Source organism: Rhinolophus hipposideros (assembly GCF_964194185.1).
Source record: "Rhinolophus hipposideros genome assembly, chromosome: 7".
In the NCBI taxonomy this organism is placed as follows: domain Eukaryota; kingdom Metazoa; phylum Chordata; class Mammalia; order Chiroptera; family Rhinolophidae; genus Rhinolophus; species Rhinolophus hipposideros.
This window is the reverse complement of record NC_138053.1, coordinates 54,473,402-54,497,772: the sequence shown is the minus strand read 5'-3', so window position 1 is coordinate 54,497,772 and position 24,371 is coordinate 54,473,402. Positions and strand designations below refer to the sequence as shown.

The 24,371-nt window shown below is 35.0% G+C and overlaps 1 protein-coding gene across 1 annotated transcript in view; it reads left to right on the top strand.

Moving 5' to 3' along the window:
- Window positions 1–24,371, top strand: part of FCHO2 (FCH and mu domain containing endocytic adaptor 2) — a 104,144-nt gene that overhangs the window by 34,569 nt on the left and 45,204 nt on the right. Inside the window, exons 6-9 of the mRNA XM_081053137.1 lie at window positions 4,051–4,155; window positions 9,619–9,717; window positions 10,935–11,031; window positions 23,748–23,792. Coding sequence (XP_080909263.1) covers window positions 4,051–4,155; window positions 9,619–9,717; window positions 10,935–11,031; window positions 23,748–23,792 — 346 coding nt within the window. The remainder of the gene's footprint in view (window positions 1–4,050; window positions 4,156–9,618; window positions 9,718–10,934; window positions 11,032–23,747; window positions 23,793–24,371) is intronic.

The following is a 24,371-nucleotide window of genomic DNA, read 5'->3' as shown; positions in this document are numbered from 1 at the left end:
ACTCTTATTTGTAGATTATGACTAAGTCCTTATTTTATATATCTATATTCGCTTCATAGGATTTTACTATAAAAATTATACGTGCTTAAACTTTCTGGTAGTATTATCAGTAAATTTATAGTGCTCTAATGAATGTAGGATTTATTTTATTATCAATAGGCAATCTGTTAAAGCCAATCTTTTATTTATGAGAAGAAATGTAGCTATCTATTGCTTTAAAAGCATAATTTCCTCATTTAAGAACAAATGTTGCAACTTCCCTTTTAGTAATGACTTTATAAAAGTGGCCAAGTTTGTTACTACTAGGACATTTAGTTTTTATAATTTTGTTCTAAGAATTTACAGCATTACTAAGCATGTATACTGTATAGAAAGTTGTTTTGACTTAATATAGTATTGCTGTATAGTTGTTTCCTGTGAGAGATAGTTCTTGCTTTTTAAAAATATAGCTGTTCCCAGTAGTTACCTTCTAAAATTGCTTCTGCATCCTTTTATAAGATAACCTTACTTTTTAAAAAATTTCTTTATCAATATTTAAAACATGTTGTGAGTCAACACATTTTGTAAAATTTTATTCCTTTATTACTAAATACTACTTTTGTCAGTTTTCCAGAATGCTTCTATGAGTTGGTATGTAATTTCCTTAAGACTCTGGAATGTTATTTTTACCTTAGAAGAGAGACAACTAACAAAAATGTTAGAACTCATAAAGGGTATCTTTTTTTCTTTCTTCATGCATCCAAAGAATTGAAAACTTGACAGTTTGCCGGTATTAGAAAGTATGCTCCAAAAGACTTACCTCTTCACAGTTCTGGGTTAGGTCCGGCTCTTAGCCTTTAAGATGAAGACAATAATTTTTTTGGTGTAAAAAGTGAACAGATAAGTTTGTATGCCAAGCTGATGGCTAGACCAAGATTTATGGTGAGAATATCGTAGAAGAAAAGTTATAAAAATATGTTGGTTTAAAAATTTTAAATTACTATTCCCACTCTTAACTCAGTAAAGATTTGAGTACCAAAATTAGTTAGAATTCTGACATTATTTGAATACAGAAAGAGGAAATGGTGCTTTGGGAACTTTCTTCCACCTCTTAAAGTCCTATAATTTTAAGTGGAATGAATAATGTTGTGAAATAATTACTTTGTTTACATTCTAGAGATATATCATAGGTCTTTAAGGAGTAATATTCCTCTAGCAGTCATCTTTTATTTCTGTTAGATTATAAATTCTTTATGTGTGAGACACCGTCATTGTGTTTTTCCTTAACAGGATTCTGTTTACTTGGAAAAATATTCATTATAGCAAAATGTTATTTGAATTCTTCTGTTCATTAATATCATAAAACTTAAGAGTTTATTTTAAATATAGGCTGTAGACTAGATTCTTGCCTTTTTAAATGGTTTATTCAAGTATTTTTCTGATCGACTGTTAGATTATGAAATGGTAATTTGAGTGCAATAGTAAATTCTTTAGTTCCTACCATGTGCCTGTCACCATGCTAGATGTTTGGAGGCTGTTAAAAGCTAAATACGTATTATGTCCTTCTGTTTTCAAGAAGTTTTCTTTTGGGGGAGCCAAGACATTTTGAATAATGATCAACCAGAGGTTGAAAGAGAGGTTTTAATGATAAGGTTAGAAGGAGAGGTATCTTAATTTGTACATAACCTGTAAGAAGAAAACTTGTGAAAAGAAAACAGGAAAGATCCCTTGAAATAAATTACTTTAAAAAGTACGGACACAATTATTACAGTTTTGTGGAGTTTTTTGGTTGTAATTTTCTATTTTTATGGTTTTTCTTTCAAATTGCAAATATCTCTAGGAATGATCACAACTCATCTTTATCAATAGCTGACACATAAATTATTAGGCAAGAACTTAACAGTAGAGAAAAAGTAGGTATTAGGATGAGGAACAAGCAAAGAAGGAGACAACAGTGGGACTGCGTCATTTTGCTAGGTTATGTCATTAAAAATTACTTCATGGACTATAGTAGGTTGCTGATTGATCACTCTTGTATAGACTGAAAATTTGGATAGTTGGAAGAAGAAACACGTCTCTTGGCATACAAAAATCCAAAAGGAAACCCTGGTAACCATCCTATTAAAATTGTTTCTGGAACACACTCTAGCAAACTTGGGTATTTGGGTTTCCTGTGAAGGTGCTTAGTAAACTCTAAATATTTATCTCATTTAATTGTTTTGTATTTGAAAAGGCCAGGATATTAGAGGAAGGTATAGTAACAGCACTAGAAAATAATGTCAAATAGCCAGACACTTGGGAAGAGTGAAAAAAAAAAAAAAGCAAAAAATAAAACCCAGAGGAGCAAACTACTAAAGCGTTGTAGGTTTTAGCCACTTACTTTAGGGATGGATGGAGAGCTCAGTACAACACTTCGATTTAATACCAATAAACTATAATTATATATGTTCCTGATTACGTTCTTTTTAGAAACCATAATAATAGGAGATATCATTTATTTTGTAGATTAAACTATATGCTGGACACTGTCCCAAGTATTTTATGTAAATTACATTTCATCACTGCCAAAGCTCTTAAAAAATAGGTGGTATTGTTCCCATTTTAGGAATGAGAGAACTATATAAAGCTCAAAGACAAGGTCAAATGGGTAGTAAATGGTAAAGCCAGAATTTAAATCCTGTTTCTTCTGGCTCAAAAATCAGTTTCCTTTACATGATAAAGTGGCATCCTATAATTTTTATTTAAGAGGGCAGGAAAGCATAGAACATTCATGTTTGATCTAACATAGGCAGTTATATTTGGGAGAGTATGGAGTTGCATTTTTAGAGAATAGGATTGTATGTACTCTTGCCAATCCCAAACCTCCAGGTAAACCCAACTTTCTGTTTCTAGTTCTTATTCTTAGACTCCTGAACATAGCTGGAGATAATTACATATTGGTTCTGAATGGCTCTATGCAAATTCCGTGTTTTCCAGCTTTGCTTAACCCTCAGTGGCTCTTAGCAGTACTTTTACTCATCTAGTTATTTACCTACCTGATGCATCCTCCACAACCATGCTTTGAAACTCTTTTCATTCTCCTCAAGTTCTCAATCCTACTCTTCTCTTCTTTACTCTTAGCAGACCGTCTCTTACCTCCTTAAGTAAATGAAGAGCTTTGTAACTTGAAATCCTATAGCTTCTTTTTTTGTTGATCCTTTTTAAACACTTACTACTTCACCTCCCCCACTTCAAACTTCCTTTGTCCAAACTGATCAGTCCTTTGAGAGTAGTCAAGTTTCTTGATAGCCAAGTGTCTGCCCCAATTTACAAGTTACACATAGTTTTTCCTTTTCCTGACTGTCTTTCTTCCACAGAATTTACTTCTGTGGCTTTGTTACTTTTTACCAATTTCTAGCTGTTCATATATAAAGTTATGTTATGAAATTCTTGAGGGAAATAAAGATCCCTATGTAATTTATCTTCATAGGATTTACTGCCTGATATTTAATATATTACTAAGTTTTTATTGAGTAACTTTGATAATACTAGAGTTATAATACAGTAACAGTTTTTTAAAAACAGAAATCTTGAAAAAATAGGCAGTGATTGAAAAATATATTGATTTACTGTAGCATAAGGAAAACTGATTTTCTCAACTTTTGAGCTCATTAGTGTCATTAATCTGACATTCAGTGGAACACGTGTATGTAGGGGGACGAGGAAGACTTACAGGTGTAGAAAGAAGTGTCAGACATATTCTGATGGTACTGGCTCATTTTTGTTCATTGAATTTTTAGTAACACTGTATCATTATAATGTTATATGATCTTACCTGGTTTATAAAATGAGAGTATTACCTTTTCAAAGCATGTTCCATCAGACAGAAGGAGAATCAGCATTTAATTTCTGCGTTATTATGTGACTAACAAAAAATATGACTAAGCACAACTTGAAAACAGATATTAAAGTTAGTTTATGTCATATTGAACTCAGCATTAGCCTCATCCTTTAAAATACATTTAAACTGTTTCATATTAACTTTAAAAAAAAGGTAATTGTGTAGTTGAAAATGTTTTTGTTTTGTTACAGGCAGCTGTTAAATCTAAGAAAGCTACAGATTCCTATAAACTCTATGTGGAAAAATATGCATTAGCAAAAGCTGATTTTGAACAGAAAATGACAGAAACAGCTCAGGTTGGTATTTTTAAGGCTTTAAATCTAAAACAGGATATTTGTGTTTATTGGTTAGATGTAATTTTTCTGTCCTATATTTTTTTAGTATTAGAAATGTTAAAATACACAATCTCAATGTTTTAATAATGCTATTTTACAAATACACATCTTGTTTTGGAGATTGAGTATCAAGATGCAATATCATAAGGTGTTATCCAGATAGACCAGAAGAGGCTGTTTAGAGAGTTGGGGGAAATGAGGACACTGGTAGATGATGAAGACAGTGCTATTAGACTTACGTGTAGATTTTAAAATTTACTTCTGTTTAAGAAAATTAGAAATGACTAACTGTTGAGATGTAGTAATTAACAAAACAATCAAAACTCCCTGCCCTCATAGACCTTCCATTTTAGTGAGTGACACACAATAAAAAAAAGTCTCCCTTAAGCATGGAATAATTATATCCGATTTGATGTTCTTGGAGTCTTAATTAAAGGTGTGGGTTTAAGTTGGGTGCCTTTTATGAATCATTCCTAAAACTTCCACCCCTATCCTCTTGTTCTTTTGTGGGTTTTTTTTGTGGTTTTTTTTTGTTTTTTTTTTTTTTTCCGTAGCACCTTTTCTTTCATCATCTAACATACCATGACTTGTATTTATTGTATCAGGATAGGCTGGGGAGGCTGAGGTGACAAATAAACCCCCCAAATCTTAGTGGCTTACCATAGCAAGGGCTTCTTTGTTGTGCTACTTGTTCGTCATGGGTTAGCTGTAGCTGTTCTGCCTCATTTTCACTCTGGTACCGAGGCTGGTGGAGAAATCTCTTCTTAGAACATTATTCCCAGTCGTCGTGTCTGAGGGGCTAGAACCATGGTGAGGCACACTGGCTCTTGTACCCATATTTTTTTGTTGTCTGTCTTCCCGACAAGATACAAGTTCTGTGAGAGCAAGGATTAATTTGTTTATGTTCCTCAGCACTTAAAACAGTTCTCAGCTCACGGTAGGCACTCAGTAAGTGTGAAAGAAGGACTTACTAATCTGACTTTTTGGACTTGTAGGGAGTCTTCCGACTTGGAGTGGTAAAGGATTCACATCTTAGACACCAGCCATACGTGCATCCATCTTTACTTACCATGTGTGTGCACTGTGCTAGGTGCTGGGTATATACAGTATCTGTAGAAGTAAATGTGTCCCTGCTCTAGGTGGAGTGGACAGTATAGAGGAGGGAGGCAGACAGTAAATACTTGCCAAAATACAGTTATAAATTATTACAGTGTTACAAGGGAAAAGAACAGGCTTCCATGAGATAGAGTAATAGGTAGGGGTGACCTGATTTGGATTAGGGAATTGGGAAACCCCTTTTTGGAGAAGTGACATTTGAAACTGAGACTTGAAGAATGAGTAAAAGATTCATTCTGGGATCAGAGTGTTCCAGGCATTGGAGATCAACGGTAGGAAGACCCAGAGGTATAAAACAGCTGTCACATTATAGAAAGTGAAACGTGCTTACTAAAACTGAGGAAGGACAGATGGTGGTGAGATACGAGGTTGAGATAGGCAAGGACCAGGCTTTAGTAAGGGTTTGGGTTTTCTCCTCAGTGTAGTTGGAAGACACTGGAGGGTTGTATATGCAGGGATGTGACATGATGTGGTCTGCATTTTAAAAGATAATCCTGACAGTGTTGTGAAGAATGGATTATAGTGAGGCCAAAGGAGAACCAGGAGTCCAATTTGGAAGGCAGTATAGTAGTGAGGTGAGAAGGTTGAGGGCCAGTGTGGCCTTGGGAAAGGACAAAAGTGAATGCATTTGGAGATGACAGGGGTGGGGTGTGGGAGAGTTCTAAGGGAGATAAAGATCTCTTCCTGGTTTGGGCTTGTAAGTCTACATGGATAGAGATGAATGGGAAAGACTAGATGAAGAACTGTTAGTTTGAGGGGTTAGAAGGGGATCAGATGTTCAGTTTTGAACAACCTATACCTATGTGGAACCTTCCCATGGGCAGCTTTGGAGGATCTGGTAATCTGGGCTGTTCACAGCCCCTTATCCACAATTCTGAATTCCAAAAGCTCTGCACACCAAACAAAATTGGATTTAAACTGACATGAGGCTATTTATAGGCTTTTTAAATCCTTAGTCTGATGTTTACCTTTAGAAATACTAATGTGTTTGATAAACAGATCCCACTGCAGATTTTGCTGGTAGTATTATCAAATATATGGTAATGACACCGTATTATCTTTATTTTAAAACCCAAAATATTTGAATTCCAAAACACCTGGCTCCAGAGGTTTTAAATAAAGGATTATAAGCCTGTGTAAAATAGGGGCTTGTCAGCACACAAGCCAGAATGACATCACCTTTGGACAGTGTGGGGAAGAAAGGGCCAAGCTCTGAGAGGTTTGTCATTGACAGTTTGAGAGAGGAGGAGATGCTGAAACCCAAGTAAGAGAAACCATAGAAGGAATAAAACTGGGAAGTATAATGCCATGGCAGCTTGGAAGAGATATCTCAAGAAGGGTTTAGTTAGTTGAGTTAAATTGAGGCTCTAACTCTAGTGAGATAAATTTGAATTTTATAGCAGCCGAGGTCATTGTTGACTTCATCTAGTATTCTTTTGTCTTCCTGTTTTCCTTTTGTCTTCTAAATCATTAGGAACATGCATTTATAAGGTAATTATTATTGATTTGTTAATTTTGCATTACAATGACTAGTTTTTATCTATGAAAATGTTTGCCTTTCAATTATTTAATTTGTAAAAACAGGAATTAGTATTGGTTAGTCAGCATTTTTTGTTTGTTTATATTGCTTTATAAAAGTATTCTTAAAGAATTTTCAGCATTCTTTTCCTCTCATCTTTTTCTGCTTCCTCATACATTTTTTGTTTTCAAATTGGATTTTAGTTGTTTATCCTGCCATTTCCACAATGGGAACGTTAATTTATTTGAGCAGATGTGTAACCATGCTGCTTTTAAATAAAAATGATGGTATACTGTGCTAATGTGTGTGTGTGTGTGTGTTCTTGTGTTCCATCTTTGTCTCTGTCTGTCGCTCTTTCCCTCTCTCCCCCTTTTTCCCCTCACCCCCTTTTGTCTCTGTTATACATGCACAACTGGCAGAACAGATAAAGTATTGTTTCTTGATAGACAGTAGACTTTATTTTGGGTTATTTAGAAGTGAAAAGAATTATTTTACATCTCCGCTTCCCTTTCGTTCCAGGCCAAGCAGGTTGACCTAATCCCAGTAGGAAAGGGCCCGTCAGTCTAGTGAGAATCCAGTTTGGGTGGCAAGGCATATATTTACTAGTGGGAAAAGAGAATGATTCCTTGGGGTGAAAGAGGCTAGAATTTGCTTTGGAATAGTTGTGATTTAATTTTTTTTCATTTGGGGTTGAGGATAAGCATGATTAAAGTTGTGACTTCTCTTTGTGTTTATGCTTTTTACCACTATCAGTAATGATACTTGAAAAACTTGAAACAGTATAGAGATTTTGTTTCCTTTAAACAGTTGATGGCTAGTTCAAAGAGATTTTGAGCTTTGTTTAAGCAATACCCTCAGAATAAGGATTTAGGATTAGAGTGCTTTTATGTATCTTTAGTGGCTGACAGAAATGTACTTTTTTATATATACTAATGTAACAATACATACAAACACAGTGAACTTGAAATTGCAAGGAGGAAAATTCTCTGATTTGTTCAAGAAAGTTCATTTATTTATATTCAAACACTTGACATTAAATTACCATTGCTGAGTTGCTCTGAGTTTCACATTCACTAATTTTGAAGAATCGTGATATTTGACAGTGTCCCCCCGCCAAAAAAACTAAGCAGAATTTCAGAATTGCATCTAAATTATGCTTTAAGTTTCTGTGTGGCTTCGTGCTTCAAGATTTTTCTAAATAATTAAGGATCTGCCTTATTCACTGTTGCTCTTTCAAAAGAGAATGAGAAGACATAGTTTTCTTGGAATTAGGGGTCATCCATATGAAATTAGTGGATGTTTGACCAAGCTTTCCAGGGTTTGGGCCTACCGGTCTATGAGGAGATATCTTGTTCATTAAATTACAGAAATTTAAACTGAGGGTAACTTCTTATAATGTGAACATAAAATAGGATCATGCTCCTGCTAAATATTCCTCAATTCTTAAGACTAATTTAGGATCTTGCAATGTTGGTATTCTCATTGAGTTGGTCAAAGGTAAAATTAGTCAAGACAAGCACTGTGTTTTAACTCTGCCATTCTTCATGAACAAAATTGATTCAAGTTTTTGGGTTATTGTTGCATTACTGCTAAAACTGTAATTTCACCATTATTGATTTTTTAAAAAAGTTCAGACCCTTTAAACAAATATGGACATGATCATTAGGCTTAGTAATTTCTGATCATGGAACTCAGTGCTGAAGAAAACTGGACAGTAATTTTGGCGTGAGGCAAATTAAATTGATAACCAGAGAAAAGTAACAAGGCATTTAGGCCTATTCTTTAGAACTGATTTAATTTGGCAAAAAAAAAGGTAATCAGGTTTGTGCAGTGGAAATGGAAATGACAAATGTATTTTGTTTGCAAATGGCTAGTTCAGCATTTCCCAAATCCTGTTTTGAGGAATATTATTATTCTGTAAGATATTAATAGATATTCAGAGAAGAAGAAAAACAAAGGGGTGTTTGGTCAAAGAGATTTGGGTTAAGCAGAGTGAAACAAATTTTGCTATTTCAGTAGTTTTCAGTCTTTAATGTTTATTGTGAAACCAAGTCTAGCAGTTCTCTTTCTGGGGAAGAAATACCAGAATAATCTGGGAATTTTCTTTTCCAAACAAAATTCTCACCTCTTTCCACCCCCACCCCTATATACTAGTAGGATAGTATATATCCTCTACTACTACTAGGTAGTAATAGAGGATCTATGTGTTTTGTAGTTTGAAAACATTCCCCAGGTAATCTAATGCATCCCCACCTTCAGTTGAGAACTGCTAAAATAGAGTGTACAGGCTTCCCAAATTTCTTTGACCACAGAATATTTCTTTTGAAGACTATGTATAAACATTAAAGGATTAGAAAGACATTTTGAGAGTCTATGGGCTAGATTGTAAAGTCTTCAGAAGTAAACTGCAGTTTTTGCTTTGTCAACTAATTGCTTTTTACTTTTTGAAACACTTCTCCCTTGGCTTTTGTGACACTATTATCTTCTGAGTCTCCTCATTTTCTGATCATGATTATAGATTTTAATTTGTGGTATCTTCAAACTCTGAAAAAATTCATGACACTTGAGAAATGGTGTAACAAAAGGTTAACTTTTTTCAATGTGGTATTTCAGTATGTTTACTAAACCCATTTGTCTAGAAGCATTGCTAAGCATTACATAATGGGTAACTTGCTAAATTTGGTTAGCTGCATTGAGATAGCTTCTAAAGAGTTTTTTTTATTTCAGAATCTGTATATGTAATATATATGTATATATTATATATGTAACTTTTTATATTTGACACCTAGAAATTTCAAGACATTGAAGAAACTCATCTCATTCACATAAAGGAAATTATAGGATCCTTGTCAAATGCTATAAAAGAAATTCATTTGCAGATAGGCCAGGTAAGTTTTTTCTTCTGTTGAACTGATTCACAAAAATTTTATGTTCGTTTATCACTCTTTAAAAATCCAAAACTGATAACATGATACTGAATTATTCAGATAAAGAATATGTATTTATATGTATTAAATGTAAAATAAACTGGATTTTTGATTGGCCACCAACGGTGATAATTCAAATTATTATTAGTATTAGTAGTATTATTTATTTAATTTTTTTAAAGGTTTTATTGGGGAAGGGAAACAGGACTTTATTGGCGAACAGTGTGTATTTCCAGGCCTTTTTTTTTTTTTTAATTGGGGAACAGTAGTGTGTTTTTCCCAGGACTCATCAGCTCCATCCAAGTCAAGTTGTTGTCCTTTAGGTCTTAGTTGTGGAGGGTACAGCTCAGCTCCAGGTCCAGTCACCATTGTTAATTGTAGGGGAGCAGCCCACCATCCCTTTCGGGAGTCTAATCAGCAACCTTGTGGTTGAGAGCACGCACTCCAGCCAATTGAGCCATCTGGCCACCTGGAAGCTCAGCTGTAGCTCATTGACTTCATTCTAGTTGCAGAGGGCGCAGCTCGGCTCGCTGGCCCATGTGGGAATCGAACTGGCAGCCCTGTTCCAGAACTTGCGCTCTAACCAACTGAGCCACCCGTCCACCCCTCAAATTAATTTTTAAAGTTAATTATGTTCTATTTTCTTCACATAAAAATTCTGAAGTTAAAACTTTTAAATTTTTTTTAAAGTTTTACTATTTTAAAAGTTAGAACAGCAGCTTCAGTAAGTTATAGAACTTAGAAACTTTCCAAAAATATAAAGGCGGTTTAATGATGACAGTTTGGGATGCTTTGAAATATAGTAGAGAAAGATGAAGTTCGTTATTTTTTATTACTAAAGATCTAAAACTGTTTCATTGTCTCTGTAAGTTTTATTTACCACAAGAATTATGTCTCAGACATTCCAAGATGGAAACAGAAACCGCCTTTACTCCATAGGTCATGTAGCCGTATCTTAAGGGGTTCATGTAAACATGGTTAATATCCACAGATCTACTAGCACTGTAAGTTAGGTAACAGAGTATGTTAAGTAAATGAAAGTTCTCTAAGGCTCTGGGTTAAAAAAAAAAGCCTGTTTTTGTATAATGAATTTTAATTGCTTTGTGGAAGGTTTGTCTGACATACAGTAAGAATATTTATCTAAAAAGAAAGAATTTATCTTTATCTCATTTTAATAGGTCCATGAAGAATTTATAAATAACATGGCTAACACTACAGTTGAAAGCTTGATAGAAAAATTTGCTGATTCAAAAGGCACTGGGAAGGAAAGACCTGGTAAGATGATAAAATCTGTAAGGAAATGTATTCAGATTTCCTAACCAGCAAGATATGTGTTTTCCTTTAAATTCCAAAACTGCAAAATGGAGCTTGGGAAATACCTAAAAATCTGTGTAAAATCTCAAGTATCATTTACTTTGTGTCTGATGATGTGTTAAATTAAGGTTTTTGTTTTAACCTTTAAAACAAAAAGTTAATAATTTAGTGTTACTTGAAATGGTTATTATAACCTTTACTTAATTAACATTAATATATTGCAGTTTATTTATATTTTTGAAAATAAGTCAGCAACCATAGGCCATTTTAATAAGAAAAAGAATCGGAAAGACTATTGAATGCTCAGAGCATTGAGGCCAACGGAGAACCTTTCTTAAAATTTAATAACTTTTTTCTTTTTTCATTCTCATATGTATTCAACAAATATATTAATTGAGTGCTAACTGTTTTAGACACTGGTGATACAGTAGTGAACAAACGAATACAAAAATCCTGTTTCCTATTTTATGAACAAATGATTATAGGTATTTTGAATCTTAATTTTAATAAGCATGTTATTGTGTATCAAATGTGGTAGGTAGACCATTCCCTTCGCCTGGTCATCATACTTAGACTCTTCCAGATCTATTTAGTGGTTACTATACCATGTTCTTGGGAGATACTCGTTTCACTCCACAGGCAAAACTAATTCAGTCCAGTAAAGAAGTTAGAATATGGTTTCGAATTTGTCAAAATAGATAAGTAATTTGTAGAGAATTTGGGAGCCATTTTTCTTCAGCACTCTTCACAGAACTAAGGCTCGAAACCTCATCATCTTAACTTTCTTTTTCCCACAACTCATTAAGTTTCAAATCGTATTGATTCAGTTATGTTAGTTTTTTTTTTTTCAGACCTTTCCATGCTTTCTTTACCTACCTGATTAATTGCACCAACAGGTTTCTAAATACTAGTACAGCAGAAATTTATTTTCTAACCCGTTTTACATGTTATAGCACATTCATGTTTTGACTATACAGGTATGAACTCATAATGGCACTACTCATAAATCCTTGCCTTTTCATTATAGACACAATGAAATTGAGACTGGAGTTAGATTCAAAGCCTTTCAGGATCATGTTCTGATCAGTCTTTACTCTCACTTTCCATTATTCCTTTTACTTTACCCTTCAGTGCAGCCAAACTGAACTGTTTGCTGTTTCCTGTAGAAGCCCCTTCTTTGCCCTTAGTACCTTAGTTGCCCTTATGTCTTTATTCTAGAAAATTATATATGCCACTCCTTTCCTACCCCATGTCTTCCCATTTATTTGTTTGATGAATAAACTTAAAAAGAGCCAGGTCATTTGTTACTTCCTCCATCAAAAGTGTCAGAGAACTTTAACAGTACATTTTTTTTTGGTGTGATGTTGCTGTCTATCTTAAATTTTAGTAATTGTGTATTTGTGAAGAAAAGTTATGTATTTGATTCATCTGTTTATGTTATTTATGTGTAAACAGTACTTTTTTTTTTGAATGAACAAATGGGCATATAATATTAAAGTTAGGATGTTAAGGAGGTTGGAATGGATGGATTTGCTGTTTGAAAAGTCTTGGTGACAGAATAATAAATTATAGTGAGCACTTAACTCTGTGCTGTGTACTGTGCTCACCACTTTGCAGGCAAACTTTGATCTTCAACAATTCTTTGAAGGTAGGTACTGTTATTCCCATGTTTCAGATCAGGGAAGTGTTGAGAAGTTAAATGATTTCCTAAACAAGTACATGACAGAGCTGGGATTAATGCCAGGATTCTTGATCCCAAGGCCATCCTTTGGAACAATTAGAATAGAACTAAATGTGAGAGAGAGAGAGAGAGAGAGAGAGAGAGAGAGAGAGAGAGAGAGAGAGAGAGAAGGAGAACACACACACACAGAGAAAATAAGGATGTTGAGATACATAACTGTAGAATAGCAAGAAACTCTAAAATTATTTGGAAAGAGATTAAAATATAAGTGAAGAGCAGTTAAGAGAGGTAACAAACAACTGGGGAACAAACAGAATTGTTATAGAGCATTTAGAAGTGTTGATAGAATAAAAGCAAAGATGTATTGGCTGGTTAAAAATGCCTTAAATAAAAATCTGAACAAAATTGGTAGATTGTATCATTATCAGTATCCTGTTTGTGACATTATATTATAGTTTCAAAAATGTTATCATTGTAGGAAACCAGGCAAAGTGTATGAGATCTCTATGTATTTTTTTTAAACAACTATATGTGAATGTACCTCAATAAAAATTGCCATTTTTTTATTTGTGGTATAACACTGTATTTAGCCCTATAATTTGTGGTCTGCTCTTTACTAGCATTGAGACCTTTAAACCTTAGTGCCCTCAATTGTAAAGTGGGGATACGAATAGTACCTGCCTCATGGGGTTGTTAGTAGGTTTATGTGTGATGTTACATTTATTGAGTACTTAATAAATGTTATTTTCAAAATTTAATACATACCTGATTGATAGATAGCCAGTAATGGATATTGTTTCTTTATTAATTTAAATTTACTGGCCTCAAGATACACTAAGACATGTAGAAAATTCCTGTAGCTAAGTGGTAAGAGTTAAGAGGGATTCCAAGAATAGTGGTGACTTGGGCTTTCCTAGAATCACTATGCCCAGAATTAGTGGCTGTTTCAGGATGACTGTTGACATTGTGTATATAGGTGACTGAGTTTCAAAAAAAGGTGGTCCCAGAACTAACTTTTAAAAAAGAGGTGTTTGTGTGGGGTGAAGTGGAAAGGATAAATATTACTTCTCTAGTTGACTTGCTGTGGATAGAGCTCTTTCATATACATTTGTTCAGTTTATGGTCACATGAACGAGTAAGTCTGCATTGATAAAATTTTGTGTTTTTCAGAAAAATAACAATCACAGTTTTATATGTGATTGTACGGAATTTATAGACATGAAGGATTTTGTTTTGTAAAATGAGTTCTAATTTTCAGTTGTGTACACGTATACTTTGATTGCTGTTAACATTTTATTTCTCCTATTAGGTAAGGGCCCCCTCTGGTGGATGAATTCCTTCCTAAACTGCGAGGTGTGATCAAACAATACTGTGGATGTTTAAAAAAAAAAATATTATAGTAAAAGACACATTGCCATTAATCCCCCTCAAAATACTCATCCTCACTATGAACACACTTATCCCATTGTTCTTGCCACTTGCAGAAGCAGTTCTGGAAGTCCTCTTTCGTGAGTGTCTAGTTGCGCTGTTGTGGCTGCCTCGATGTCCTGAATTATTTTGATTTTGAGGAAGAGCCAGAAGTCGCACAGTACCAGATCCAGTGAATAAGGTGGATGAGGACACACTGTAATATTTGTATTTGACAGAAATTGCCGTACCAGAAATGATGTGTGACACGGAGTGTTGTTATGATGGAGGATGATTTACGGCACACTTCAAAACAAACCTTTTGTCAACCGTAGCTCACACCCAACTGACTGCACCAAACAAGTTGAAACTTGCCACACATTGTTACTAAGGTTCTACACACTGCTTCCCGTGTTGAAGATCCCTGCCTTTTCGTTGGATGGCATTCGGCAGCAGCATTCACCATGTTTTGTGATCACAATGGAAAGGCTCCCATGTCACACATTGCTTCTGGTATTTGGCAAGTTCTGTCCAGTAAAACATTATGGTGTGTCCTCACTGCCTTATTCACCAGATCTGGCACCGTGCGACTTCTGGCTCTTTCCCAAAGTCAAAAAGACCATTAGAAAGTAAACGTTTAGAATCGATTCAGGACATCGAGGCAGCCACGACAGCGCAACTAAAGACACTCATGAAAGAGGACTTCCAGAACTGCTTCTGCAAGTGGCAAGAACGATGGGTAAGTGTGTTCAAAGCGAAGGGGGATTATTTTGAGGGGGTTAATGGCAGTGTGTCTTTTACTGTAATAATGTTTTTTTTAATTTAGACATTCATTGTATTTTCTGATCACACCTCAGTTTAAGTCCTATGGGATACACATTTTTAAAAGAGGCTCCTTTCTTTAAAAAATTTGTAAAACTAAAAGTTAACCTTTTTCTCTTGTGCTGGAAAAAAATACAATTTTTTTAGTCAGTTACCTGTTGAAAGATAACAACCTCTAACTATGTCTTCAATTTTCCCATGTAAATCAAACACTTTGAGAGTATTAGAATTTTTTCCTATTCATTGAGATTATTTTATATGTAGTGGCATTTTTGTCATTCTTTTTTATTAACATACACTTTATATAATATTAGTTTATAAAGATTTGATACACATGTATATTATAAAATGATTACCAAAATATGTTAATATCCATCCCTACATATAACGTTTTTTTTCTTGTGATAAGAACTACTTTCCTAGCAGCTTTCAAATATATAGTACAGCATTGTTAGCTGTAGTCACCATGCTGTGTATTATATCTCCAGGACTTTTTAAACTTACAACTGGAAGTTTGTACATTTTGACCACCTTTTCCCATTTGGCCATTCTCCACTCCCCATCTCTGGCAACTACTAATCGCTTCTCTGTATCTATGAGTTAGTTTGTTTTTTCGATTCCTCATATAAGTGAGATCATCCAGTATTTGTCTTTCTCTGACTTATTCTACATAGCATAATGCCCTCAAATTCCATCCACGTTGTCATAAATGGCAGTTTCCTTTTTTATGAGTGAATAATATTCCATTGTATATATACACATCACATTTTCTTTATCCATTCATCTGTCGATGGACATCTAGTTTGTTTCCCGGTATTAGCTGTTGTAAATTGTGCTGCAATGAAAAGATAACTGGGTACAGATACCTTTTTGAGATAGTGATTTCATTTCTTTCAGATAAATACCCAGAAGTAGAATTGCTGGATCATATGGTAGCTCTATTTTGAATTTTTTGAGGAACCTCCATACTGTTTTTGTCATTACTTTTCAAGTATAGTACTGCCTAGCTCTTCTGGAATTTGAGTCACTGTAAATTGATGCTTGGAATATCAAAGCACCTGTGGTCTGAAAGGGTCATGAATAAATAGGTTGTTTTCTAATTTTGAATATCTTTTTATGTTCTAATCACATCATCCTAGTATTTCTACTCATTGTCATGTATTTTAGTTGCCAAAGGAGATTAAAATCCATATTTTTGAAGTTTACTGTTTTATAGTCATTCTGCTAATTTTACTATATGCTTGCTATTTATAATTCATAAAAGTTACACAAATTTCCATTTATAAGAAACAAAAGGATAACTGAAAAAGTTGGTAGGCCAGTGTGTAATAAGTTTAAACAAAAGATTTTGTTGAAAAGCTTGTCTGTATTTTCATTATATGGTGATACAGTTTTATAGCTTCCATTTGAGAACTTCCAGAGACAATACTTTGTTCAAAAATACAAATAGGAAAAAGCCTGAGAAAGTAGACACAAAATACAGTCAGCCACAAAGAAAAAGGGAACAATGAGATTGCTGTGGTCAGAATGCTTAAGTGAAATTAATTGATTAGATATTTGGGATATTTTACCTGTACATTAGGTGTATTATTTTAAAGTGTAGGGTAAAGCAAATAATTAAAAAAAATAAAATCTAGTGATTGTTTTTCCAGACCCATCAAGGATTTGAATACTGTCAAACCTATAAATAAATTTGCCTCTTATCACTCCCTTCACCAAAGTTGTTTTTTAAAAACCAGAGAAGCAGAAACTCTTGTGTAGAAAGCAAAATTAAAAATAGCTAAGAAGAGCCAAAGAGCCATATACCACACCTGATATGCTGTGATCACTTGGTTTTTCTATTTGACAGTAAGGAGGAATGGCCAGAGAAAGAGGAAAGAAAGAGCGATGATTAGGGGAGAGGATAATGTAGATAAGTACAAACAGGAGAATAAAAGAGGAGAGCCCTCAAAGAAAGACACCTATTGTGTCCTGGCCACCTGGGGCAGAGGTGTAGAACTGTGCCCTGTGGGATGTATGTGCCACCTGACAGTGATTCTCTTTTATATCTTTTAGAGCAGGAGTCGGCAAACTGGGGCCATTGAGCCACATGTAGCCCTGCTTATTTTTGAGAGGACTACAAGCAAAGAATGGGTTTACATTTTTAACTGATAAGGGGAAAAAATCAAAAGGTAATATTTTGTGATACATGAAAATTACAAAAATTAGATTGGAATGTCAGCAAAAGATTTGTTGAACACACTTACACTTACTTGTTTATGTATTGCCTGGGGCTGCTTTCACACTACATACAACAGCAGAGGTCAGTAGTTGTGACAGACCTTCTGGCCCACAGAGTCTAAAATATTTATTATCTGACTCTACAGAAAGCATTTGCCTACGCTTGTGTAATAGAAGACATTTCTTATATAGTATACTAGTAGCAGGTATGTCATAATGCATTAGAATTGTGTCATAACAATACGCAGTCTTTTTTCAAAAGCTGATTCTGCTGTCCTTGGGTTCAGAAATCATTTAATCTGACAACCTGCACAATTACATCTGCAGTCATATCACAGCACAGTAACTGATCGTCATAATAATAATCCTAAATTGTGGAGTAAAGATTAGACTGTTTGGAGCAGGCTTTGTTTAAGGAAAGCTTAGTTTATTGATTTGAATGAAGTACCCGCCATGAAGAATGTTAAATGTAGAAACACTGGCAACAGAATACAAGTAAAAATATAAAGTAAGCTGATTATAATTTTTACGTGTGCATAATAACAAGGACAGAGTTTTAGTTCTTTCTGCAGTATGTAAAAGGAGCTAACTCAGGCCAGTTTGAGCTTAAACGGTAATGTACTGGAAAGAAACTGAGGTATCCCAAGATTCCAAAATCAGGAATATTGCCAGACTGTAAAAGGAAACTCAAACCTGTAGGCACACTAGATATCATTTTTCCTTTATTTGATCTCTGCATTTTTACTGCTTTATTTTGTTATCTTTGCTTTTCCAGACACATGACATAGGTGACCGCCCAGTAATTTGTAGTTACTTTTACTTGTTTTTTAATTGCAGCTGTAGCTCAAAATTAATCCAGGTTTTGTAACCCCAGATTTCTGGGAGAGAGAATCTGATCAAGTCATCTTGGGTCAGGTAATCTTTCTAGTCCAGTGAGTTCTGACTAGGTCATGCAGTATAAACATGGCTTCTTCATCATGTGTGGAGAAGGGGGAAGTTCCCAGAGAAAAGAGATTGTAGTGAGCTGGGTATAACTGCCCAAGGTTTTATCATAAACACTGAGGGTGAAAACATGACTCAGTGTGTGGGTATGGAGGCAGATTTTGGATTTAGGAGATTAGATATCAGTGCAAAGATTCTGTTTGGAGAACTAGATGAAAATTTGGAAGGTTTTACAGTGACTGAAATTCATGGTTAAAATTCTGTTTTTTTTGATATAAGACCATAGTTCCTTCCTGACTTTGCCTCATCACTGGTTCTCAAGCCTTGAGTACATATGGGAATCATTCATGGAAATTTTTTCCTTTTTCCTATTCAGTTCTTTTCCTTTTCCCCTCTCCCTCCCTCCGTTTTTTCCTCCCTCCCTCTCTCCCTTCCTTCCATTCATCCATCCACCATCCATTCACCCATTCATCCTGGGATAGACAGTACACTATCCCAAAAATCCTGGTTGTGTTGGTGGAGGACAGGACTTTGGTACCACTATAATTTAGAACTCGTCATCTGCTTCTAACGTGCATCCATTGTTGAGAACCTGGAGCATTACATCACTGGATTCTTGTTATAAATGTAGAATCTCAAATCCTACTCAAGCCGACTGAATCAGAATTTGCATTTTAATAAGATCCTCAGGCAGTTCGTATGCACAGTAGACTTGGAGAAGCACTGTCTAGACTTAGGAATACCTGGCAGTGGTTCCAGGGCTTCCTGAGGACTGTAGTTTTCACAGTGTAATTCCAAGACACGGGAATCACCTGGGAGTTTGTTTAAAACTCAGAGATTCCTGAGCACCAACCTAGGCCTTCCGAATAGGATGCTCTGGGGGTGGAGCCCAGCAATTTGGGATTGAACAAGCCCCCCAGGTGATTCTGATGCATGAAGCATTGCACTAAGATTCAGCTAGGAGTTGGGATTTGGAACCACTGGATTGATGGAATTTTTGCTACAAGCCCTTTATCAAAATAAATACTCTTGAAGTGAGGTCGCGTTGATGTTGGAATTTACTTGTAAATGATTTGGCAAGCTAAAAAGGAAAACTGTACATAGGTACGTGTAGACAGAAAAAGCAAATGCGGCACAGGGTATTGTTATCATCCCTCATATCACTTTATAAAAATGATACAACCTAGGTTCCAAAAGAGGAAGTAACTAATCCACGGTAATCAGCCCACAGGCAGTGGTAGAACCAGAGCTTGAGCCTCCGTGCCCTTTGCATATCACCACAAGCTAGAGTCGGATGCTTTCTTTTCATGTTAGCTTGCCTGGTTCATCATTCCAGACATGTTGGAATGTGACTGTTGCGTTCCACGGGCCCAGGAGCAAGCTTGAGAATGTGTCATTGACTCTCATTATTGTGAGTCTCACACACATATTTTCTTCTCTCCCTCCCTCCCTCCCTCCATTCTTTCCACCCCCTTTATTATCATCCTTTTTTTTTTTTATTAGACTCAGGGTCTGGGCATGTTTGTATGTTTTACTTAGGCTTCTAATTAGAACCCAGTGTTCTATAGTTTTAGTTGGACATATGCAGGAATATGCTTCATTTGGTTAGCCCAGACTTATTTGAGTTTTGAGACAATTTTGAACTAGACAGAGTTGCAAATTTGCCATTGGTGGCCTAAGATTTAGAAGTGATTCCAAAACAATGGAAACTATTAATTAAATATTTCACGTTTCTTATATTCTACCTTATTCCACAAAACGTTTGTGGTGATTAAAGTTTACTGTTAAATAAGTTGTGTTTCTTCCTATACCATTTCTTTGAAGTTTTGATCCAAATTAGATTTGGATGAATTTTTATTTTATTTTATAAATTTTATTGGGAATATCGGGGGACAGTGTGTTCTCCAGGGCCCATTAGCTCCAAGTCCAGTCGCCATTTTCAATCTTTAGTTGCAGGAGCACAGCCCACCATCACATGTGGGAATTGAACCGGCAACCTTGTTCAGAGCTCGCACTCTAACCAACTGAGCCATCTGGCCGCCCCTGGATGAATTCTTTAGGTTGTTGACTTTTCTTTTGATAACAGTAATTTATTTCTATCTGATGATTAAAGCATCATATGTAAGAATTGTTTTGCTTTAGTACATTGACCTCTTGGAGATCTGCTTTTAGTTTCTTCTGTCTTTAACTGAACTCATGGTGGTATTTTTAGATAATATGTAAAAGAGCATCAGGAGACAGAGCCAAAATCGTCTTATTTGATTTTATACAAACTAAATTGCCCTTGTGGCCCAGCATAAAACCTAAGCGCTAAGAGCAGTTACTTATTTTGACAACAGAGTTAATTGAGCCTAAAAGAGTTGAAATTCCAGTTGTAGCGAACGATTCTTTCTGACTCCCACTCTGGCTATGGTACTGTCAAGAAAAGTAACTTGTCTTATGATTGAAGAACAGAATGATGGACAGTGGACTGCATTTGAGGGAGATGCTGAATAAACTTTCTACTTGTGAAACAGTTCAGAAGTGACAGGCTACTAGGGGGGTTGGAATGTGCACTGACATCCAGCTGAGCTGTCACCTGGCAGGGAGCCAGGCACGCAAAGCTCTGCCATGTGAAGCAGCATGTGGAACATACGCCATTTGAAAAGAAAGTCTTTTTCATGCATGATTTAATGGTTTTTTTAAAAGGGTATATTTAGTTTTATTATTTCAGAAACTGTTGGTACTTCAGTCTTTTATAGAAAAGCTTATGTGTGGATGATACTCTTTAAAATTGTTAATACGTATCTTACAATTTGAAAAGATTTGGCATCTTGTATTTCAAGTGTCATTTTGAATAGCTTATTTTTATTGGACATTTTCCTATTTCTAATGGATTTTAAGAGAGTGTTTAGGAAAGATAAAGAGAAAAGCAATCAAGGTATGACTTGTATGGGAAAAAAGGTTTTGTGAGAAAACAATGTAGAATTTTGTTTGAGGGGATTGATTTTTATAGAGTTAAGGGATGTCTTTACTATTTTCACATACATTAAAGGCATCCAAAAATCTTAAAAAGTATATCATATTTGCTAAGGTAAAAGTCTTATAACGTATTTTTAAATATTTGTAAATAATGCAATTTGTTTGGCATTAGTGTTTTGTTTTTCTCTCTAGAATAAGTCCATACCCTGATTATGAGAGATTCTTTTTTTTTTTAAATTTTTATTGAGGAGTATTGGGGAACAGTGTGTTTTTCCAGGGCTTATCAGCTCCAAGTCCAGTCGTTGTTTTCCATCCAGTTATAGAAGACGCAGTCCACCATTCCATATGGGAATTGAACCGGCAACCTTGTTGTTGAGAGCTCACGCTCTAACCAACTGAGCCATCTGGCTGCTCAGCAGCAGCTTGTTGTCTTCAATCTAGTTGTGGAGGGCGCAGCTCACTGGCCCATGTGGGAATCGAATGGGCAACCCTATTGCTAAGAGCTCACACTCTAATCAACTGAGCCATCTGGCTGCCCCCTAGAGAGTCTATAAATAGTCACTAGGCAAAAATTATGTGCTGTGTTACAGTATAGGAGAATTTTTGATTAACCATATTTCTGGTTGTCTTTTTTTGTTGTTGTTTATAAACTCAGATTTATTTGACACAGAAGGTTATGTTCTCTCAAGTTTTATTAGTGAATAGTAAAGCTCATAGTACATAAGCTGTTGGTGATTTAGGTAGAGATTTTTCATTCTTTATAATTTTTACTCCAAGTAAAAAGTTGCTAATTATCAGATGCACATACTAAAATTCTTTACCTTTATTGATTTTTCAGTTTTCATCTCTTTGTCAGCTCTTAACATAGGCCTCTACAGGACTGTAAGAACAAGCTCATTTTCCTTTCATTTAATGAATTCTTGACTTCTATATTTCCAAAATGAACTTAAAGTCCTTAAATTTTCGATTGGGCCATTTTCTGACTTAACTAAGATATATCATAACAGCCTAGTGTGGAATGTATTGCTTATTAACTCATCAGGGCCTTAGTTTATCTACTCATTTTATGACCATATTATTCTGCTTATCATTAAATTTTAATCTACTCTATTTGAATAGAAACTGCAACTGAAGAGGTAAATCTTAGATTGTGGGCAAGAAGCCCATTTTGGCCAATATTTTTAGATGCTCCTCCTTGTAGAGAAATCTTTCTTGTTAATCAGTGGTTTTCTTTTGTAATGGAATGATCAGTGAGAGATCTCTGATCATGAATTTGCATATAGTTCTAATTAAGCTTAATGTCTTAGAAGAAGCAGTAATGAAATCCTTCGTTATCCACTCTTTACTAAATTTCTTGATATAGCAGGTTGTACCATTTACCATTAATAAATTAATAATTATTTCACAACAATGCTGGACCTATATAAAACAGGACTATGTGTAAAATGATAATTTAATGGAAGGTAATTTTTTAGTTGATATTTTGCTTTGGGGATATTTCAGTAGAAGAGTAATTCATGCTTTTACTACTTTCTTTACTACCTAAATAATTTGATATCTTACAGATATGAAGTTTACCATATTTTGTGGCATTTAAGGCTAATTTCAGCAGGCCTGTCAAGGTTATTTTAATTGTTTTCTGATTTCTATTTTATCATTTTCTCCCTCTCTACAATCTATCCCTCATATAAGTGCTAAATTAATTTTCCTATAAGACCACTTTGCAGGTGTGTGTGTGTATCACCTTCTCACATGAAAACTCTTCCCATTGCCTGCAAACTGTAGATCATATTCCTTGTTCTGCTATATAGTTAGAGAGATGTGGGTTGTAATCCCAGCATCACCACTTAGCTGGCATGTAATGAATTAATTTGTTCAGCGGATGTACATGGAAGACCTATTATTTGCCAGTTCACAGTGGTCAGATAAGAGCCAAGCTTACATTAAAGTAGTATTTACAATCTTGGTCCTCTTGTCCTTCCCATGAACACAACCAAGGATTCAGCAATTGCCTCTTATCATGCTTGCTTTCTCTGAACTATACTGCACACTCCTTGAAGGCAGAATCTATATGTTAGATCTCTGCCTACAGTTCTGTAGTATCATAAAAGGTTTTTAGTAAATTGTGACTAGACTAGGGTAGTCTCAATTTTTTCACTGTTATTACTGATATTTTAATTAACAATATCAGATAACACTGGAACACATTTTAGAACATTTATAAGGATATACAGTTGACCCTTGACCAGTGTGGGGGTTAGGGATGCTGACCCCCACACAATCAAAAATCACCATATGACTTTTGACTTTCCCAAACTTAACTTGTCCCTCAGTATCCAAGGGCGATTGGTTTTAGGACCTACCTCCCCCACTGACCCCAGGGATGGTCCAAAATCCACCGATGCTCAAGTCACCTATATAAAATGGCATAAATCAATGCATACATTCAGCCCTCAGCATTCATGAACTCCCAGCTGTGGATCAAAAATAGTACAGGTATTTATTGAAAAAAATAACACATATTAGTGGACCCGTACAGTTCAAACCTGTGTTGTTTTAGGGTGAAATTTATTGTAAATGGGATCTGATCTGATTGTTTTCTACCAGAAAACATATGTATGTGTTTTTGTTTGTTTGTTTTTAGGCCTCATTGAATTTGAAGAATGTGACCCTGCTAGTGCAGTTGAAGGTAAGTTGACTTGTGCTGTGTGGCAACTACCTAATATCTTCTGTTTATTGAACAAATAAAGAGGGCGTGCTATCCATTGGTGTCAGCATGTCTATGGAATGATATAAAAAATATGAATGTGGTTTGAAGTCCTGTAGTTACCAATTTTTACTTAATAAATAAACAGTAAGTTAGCCCAAAGGATTATTAGTGTATTAGAATATATATTTTAAAAGATTAAATATAACATGTATTTGTTATCAAATATATATTGAAACTGTTGTCTCCATTGACATCCATCTTTAAACATTCTGTTACAAATATGAAACTCATCACAGCACATTAATGTTTAGTTCTTATTCTATAGTAGGTAACATTTTAGTAACTAATAAGGCTATGCATTCATGTTAATATTACCATCATTCAAAATGGGTGATTTGACGAAAGGGTCCACACCCTTTCAATTTAAATTGATCTTTTTCATAGTATGAAACCCAAGAAATGCCTGCTATTTGTGTCATGTTTTGTATATCTCACTTTGTGAGTTACTAGAAATAATTTGAAAGCAAATTTCTATTTTTTCTAAGACCTGTGTAAAAA